Raw genomic sequence first — 6,215 nt, forward strand, 5'->3', positions numbered from 1 at the left:
CCCGTAAAACAGCTGTTCACACTTTGTAAAGAGGCCATTTCTTATTAATTAGAATCTGAAAAATAGTTTCTTGAAAAATTTTTCCATGTTGGCTGAATCCAAGGAATATCTTCTTGTATCAGATTTTAATAGAAATGCTAACTTTATTTTATAACTTTGCTAAATATTTGCATTACAGTTTTGTTTCATTTTTTTGCTTGAGCAAATGCTTTTCTCTTTTTCTAGGTTAAATTCATCAACTTGTGTAAACTGTAAGCTTCAGTCAAATGATATTTTGAATTGTACACTGTTTTAGACATTGAAGTAGTGTGCTATGTTATTTGTTATAATAAGCATAAGCTATGAATCAACCAGAAATGATGGTAATAATAAAGAAGACCAAGGAACTGCAACAGATCGGTATTGACAAAGCCTTAGGTAAAATTTTATTCTGATACAAATCGGTGTATTACTATTCTGCATTAGGAACAAGTTTACTGTTGGGTGAGAAAGCACTTCACAGCCTCAGTACACAAATAGATGAAGTTTAAAGTTCTTGTATTGAAACACTTGGAAAGAACAAAGAGAAGTTAAAACTTTGAGTTTGCAAGCTGAACTGTACAGCAATACTTGAAAAGGAATTTCTTAAATCAAACTTAAGTATTTTTTTAATATATGTGTAAATGTAGGAAAGCTGATTAGATGGATACTGTTTCCTAAAATCTGGAAAACTAAGAGGGCAGAGAGGATGAAGAGGACTGGAGAGATTTTTCAGGTGAAACAGGAGATCTTAGAAGGAATAGAGGAGAGTAAGGGCTTTGCACAAAATATTTCTGATGCTTTTCTGCTGCAGCGTGTTGAGAAAGAGGTGAAAGAATGAATCAGAGATTTTTCGATCCAAACAGCTGATAGATAATAAATGTGCTTTCGCCTGAATGCCCATTGTACTAAAAGACTGATTCACAGTGCTAGGTGCAGATAGTGCCCAATATACATCGACTCATACTTTTAATCTGAATTATTGCCCTCTGTTCTCCATACACATTATGGAGCTCCTTCGGATCAACTGAAAAAACACCTAAATCACTGGATAAATTATTTTACTGGCACAGGTATTCCTTCTAATATAGGTGGACTACATTGCTTGAGAATTGCACTAAAGTGAAACTAGTGAAGTCGAAGTAGCGTTAAAGTAAATCATTCCTGAAATTGATAGAATATAGAGTTCACTGCACAGTTGCAGTAGGTGACTTCAGTATCACACATCTCAACTTGTGGCCGTACTCCTCTGAGCGTGGTCTGAGATGAACAGATGGAAAATTTCTTGCTGGCATAAGTGCAGCTTATTATTTATTGAGTATTGCCCCCAAAGAATCCTGTTTGGTGCAGATGAATCTGGATGAAGGGATTGAGTGCACCCTCAGTAAGTTTGCAGATGGCAGAAGTGTTGATCTGCCTGAGGGTAGGAAGGCTCTGCAGAGAGACCTGGATAGGCTGAATCCATCCATGGGCTGAGGCCAACTGTGTGAGCTTCAACAAGGCCAAGTGCCAGGTCCTGCACTTTGGTCACAATAACCCCATGCAGCGCTACAGGCTTGGGGACCAGTGACTGGAAAGCTGCCAGGCAGAAAAGGACCTGAAGGCATTGATCAACAGCTGACTGAACATGAGCCAGCAGTGTGGCCAGGTGGACAAGAAGGCCAACAGCATCCTGGCTTGCATCAGAAATAGTGTAGCCAACAGGAGTAGGGGAGTGATCCTTCCCTTGTACTCAGCACTGGTGATCTAGTCTGCTTTTGTGAAATACTTGTGCTGGAATTCTTCATAGTTGAAGAGAATGTTCATTGCTTGTGTCCTGAACCTGAAAAAAGTGTGGGTATTCAAACTTGCACTTTCAAACCTTTGTCTACTTCAAACTTTCTACTTCTATGTCACCTTCAAACCCTCTGCCTCGTATCTTTAGATCATTATGTCTATGACATTTAAAAAATAAACATGTTTTTACTACTATCCCCTTTCAGAATTCTTTGAAGAGTTGACAGACCCTGTGTTCAGTGCACTGATAATCTTTCATAACAAAAAATCCAAGTAGGATGAATTTCTAAGACTAGCATCCTGTTGCTAACAATTGGAGTGTCCATAGACGTCTGGTGCTATAGATATGGGTGTAATGTATCTTACTTAAAACTAACATACTTGTTCTGGACAGTCTGTGTTAAAATGAGTGCTGCAGTCTCCAGAAGATGATGATAGTTTCGCAGTTTACCTTTTCAGATTTCAAAGTCTTCATAGTCTGACACCAGCCAATATAGTCACTGTCTATTCTGAATCATGCAAAACACAGAAGGCAAAAATAGCTTGCAGCAGCAGCATGTAAAGCAGGGTTTTTCCATATCAAGGTCAGAGAATCCCTGGTGTTTACAAACATGGTGGGAAGGAACTAGGCAAGATTTAAACATTGCTAGCATGTCATTGAAAAGCTACTTCAACTGGAATATCCAGGAAACCACTCCAATCAATAGCATTTCTGTTTTAAATTTTTAGATTTATTTCTCCCTTGGAGGATATTATAAGTATGTTCTATAAAATTTACCCAGGTACAAAGCTGGGAGACTTGGTTTAACTTCCTTGCTTTTACTTTATTTTTAATTTGTGCTGTAAAGTAAGGATTAAAACAAGTTGATATTGGTATGTACCATACAATAATTTTAAGATCTTTGCAGAGCTGAAAGAAATAGATATAATATGGGGTTTGTGGATCCATTTCATTTGGTTTGTTCTAATGAATTTGAAATTCTGAGCAACTGATGCATATGAGCTGCCTGTTCTTCTTACAAGTTCTTTACATATTCATCCTGTGGCTATGTGGATGTTGCCACACTTCAGAAAATGCTGCGTTACATGCAATTTGTGATGGGGCTCTTAATCTTTATGGATGCCATATTTAGCATATTTTTAATTTTGTCTTTTCCAGTCTGATGCCATGGCATCATCAGGTCTCTTCTTCAAAGATGGCAAAAAACGCATCGATTACATCTTGGTCTACAAAAAGTCAAGTCCACAGGTAGAAAAAAGAAGCACTTTTGAGAAGAATTTGAGAGCAGAAGGGTTGATGTTAGAACGAGAGGTGAGTCTTGTAGTTTAAGCAGCATAAAAACCCCTTTATAATATTGTCATACTTTACTGGATCTATAAATGATTCATGGCAATCTTGCAAGCCTTTCCAGTCAGGCTTTTTTAATGCTATTAAATTAATAATAACTATTGTTTGATAGTGTGTGTTTAACATGTTTTGGGGATGCATGCTTGTACGTATATACACATACACGCATGTATCCTCCAAAGTAAAATCACTTTTAAAATGTAGAAGTTGTAGTGCAGTATAGAGGGAAAACTTCCAGCTCCTTATGCTTGCAAAACAGAAGAAACTTCAGTAACTCATGTGTTGCTTTAATATATAACTTCTGTATCTTTCAGCAGAATCCATGATAGTAAATGTTTCTGTTTTTAAAGAGGTAAAGATTTTCAATGTCAAGTTAATCCATCTCTAGTTTACATGGCAGAATCTGCATTGATTTCTTTGAGCTAGACTAGTTTATAATTTAAGTGCTACTGTTCAGTCTTCTGAATTCTAATAAAGGCCTGTTATCCTACAAGAATTCTAAAGTGACCTGTTATTCTAATAGTATTTAAAAATAAATTTGTATTTTATTCAGAGTGCAAAGTTTCATTGTCAAATCTCTCCTCTCCTTTTTTTAAAATACTAAAACTTTAAAAAACTTAATATTAGAAGGGTGGGTTTTTTGGTTTTTTTTGGTAGTTGCATGGGTGTAATTTTGTTGCTTGAATCAAATCTGTTATAGTTTACTTTCCTAGAATTCCAAGTTAATATCTCTTTAAGGCTTCTAATATGGTTGCTGGTACCATAGAAATTAATTAATGTTTGTGCCTAGGTGCTCACAATCAGTCTTCTAAATAAATAATAAAAACAGGGTCTTCTTTGTGTTGCCAAAAACAAATTGTAGGGAATGTGGTGGATATTCAGGAATTTTCAATTTCCCTCTGTGAAATGATGGGCAAATGCTTTTATTTGTCCATCTAGAACCATTTCACATGCTTGTTAAATTGCTGCTGTTGTGTTTGGTATTTAGTTATGGCAGTATAAAACGAAGGAAAACAAAGACAGAAAAACAGCCTTGGATTTTTGCTGTTTTGTTAATTACTTATAAAACAGGCATATATTTAGTCTACCTGAAGTAAGCTTCTATACTTCATGTGTCTTTCATCCTGATTTGCACTTTTCAACTCTATAGAATTAGCTTACATCTTCTTTGTTAAAGCAATGAGCTTTTAACTGTTTTGAAGTCCTTCAAGTTCTAGCTGACAATGTAGCATGTTGAATATTCATAAACAACCAGCCTGACAGTAGTTTACATTTTGGTTTTAAGTCTTTTAAAAACTGTTTGAAGCCTCATAGAATAAATTAGAGGATTTGGGAATATTTATTGAAATCAGAACAAGCTCATCTGGAGTCAATTCAGAAGCACTGACATTCAGAACAAATGTTTTTATGAGATCGTAATGCTAGATACCAAGTATTTTAAGTTGTCTTCTAGTAGTATTTTTTTAATCCATATATTTTGAGAAAAAGAAAATCCTAGAAGTAGCATTATGGACCTGCTATGTAGAATTGTGAACATCTAAAATTTTATTAACCCTATAACTAAATTTTCTTTTACTTACCAATCCTTGCATTAGTTGAGTTTTTGGGAGGCTTTAATCAGACTTAACTCTGTCAAAATATTTACTTTTAAATACTCAAGCAAATACATCTTGGGGAAGGGTATGAAGTGTTAATAAGAAAAGATAAGTTCATAGCAGCTATTGCAATTACTTAACCGTTCCTTGGCATTACAATTTTGGCAAAGTGGGACCTGCAGCCTTCTATCAGCTGTTCTTATGTCTCAAGCAGCAGGGCACTCTTCTCCTGAAATGGGCGGCACACAGAATGGTCTTCAAGCTGCTCATCTAAGTTGATTTTGAAGAGATTTAAAATTGATTCATTTATTCCATGTCAAAAAATGCTGCATAAAGCCTGTCTCTACTTCTGCTGTGTTTGTGAGCAAAGATGTGTCCTACAGATTCCTTTAGACAGTTACTAGTTCATTCATATTGCAGAGTTTAGGAGAAAAAAAAAAAGTTACTCATTTTCCTTTTTCTGGCTCAGAGCTCCTCCAGACTTATATGACCACTTTGGGCCTAAAAGCAGAATTTGTCTCTGAAGAATGCTTTTAGAAAGGTGAATGCCATAGATGTTTGAATTATTAACGTGTATTTATTTGTTACCACTCTTTACAGCCAGCTGTTACAAACAGTGATATCATGTTTGTTAAAATTCACTGTCCATGGGAGACACTGTGCAAATACGCAGAAAGAATGAACATCAGGATGCCTTTCAGGTATTGTGGAAACTGTTTTAAGAAACTTGTCATTTAATGCTTAATATTAAAACTTCATTACTTAACTTAAAGCGAATATGCAGTCTTTGCATGCATGCTTATATTTAATTTAGTGAGGTGATATGGAGAGAGGTGAAATAAGTAATAGACACTGTTCTTTACACATTTACCTGTGGCACTTGTTTTCAAGCTTACCTTCCAAGTCAGATTGAGCATATGTCTTTAGAAAATACTGTTAATAGTTCACACATTGTTTTGGATGTCCTTGGCAGAGTTTCAGGTGTTCCTTATCTGAGCTCATGTGTTCTCCATGATTTTAGGATATTTCTGAAGCCTTACCCAAAGGCAAGTGAAATGACAGAAACAGCTGGTGTCTTCATGGTCTCCAATATAACACATATTGGCATACTTTGGAGAAATGAAGATGGTGTATTTATTTTTTGGTCCTCTGTCATTCCTTTGGCAGAATAATGAACTGAAAAGAAGTTCTTGTCTATGCACTAAACAAATTCTATCATATGTTTTTGCAGTAAATTTTTGTTACTTATTTGTAGGACAAAATATTTCCTGCAATAATACAGAAGTTTTTAAAGGAGAAAATAAACCTTTTCAAATAACAATGTTGTGCTAGAGAGAGAAGAGCATGTAGTGTGCTTTAAACCTCATCAAGAGTTAAAGTTGTAACCAGATGCCAAAGCTGCATGACTCATGGAAACTACCCTTACAGCACTGTTTTCTCACTTGAATTGCCAAGTGCTCTATATTTCACATTCCTGC

At 35.6% G+C, this 6,215-nt stretch overlaps 1 protein-coding gene across 2 annotated transcripts in view; it reads left to right on the forward strand.

Annotated features, from left to right (window-relative positions):
• Window positions 1-6,215, forward strand: part of LOC104542061 (anoctamin-3-like) — an 83,605-nt gene that overhangs the window by 22,784 nt on the left and 54,606 nt on the right. For both annotated transcript variants that reach the window (XM_010186264.1, XM_010186265.1), the window contains 2 exons: window positions 2,954-3,106; window positions 5,338-5,438. In XM_010186264.1, the coding sequence (XP_010184566.1) occupies window positions 2,954-3,106; window positions 5,338-5,438 (254 nt within the window). The remainder of the gene's footprint in view (window positions 1-2,953; window positions 3,107-5,337; window positions 5,439-6,215) is intronic.

This window comes from Mesitornis unicolor, unplaced genomic scaffold (genome assembly GCF_000695765.1).
Source record: "Mesitornis unicolor isolate BGI_N332 unplaced genomic scaffold, ASM69576v1 scaffold2366, whole genome shotgun sequence".
In the NCBI taxonomy this organism is placed as follows: domain Eukaryota; kingdom Metazoa; phylum Chordata; class Aves; order Mesitornithiformes; family Mesitornithidae; genus Mesitornis; species Mesitornis unicolor.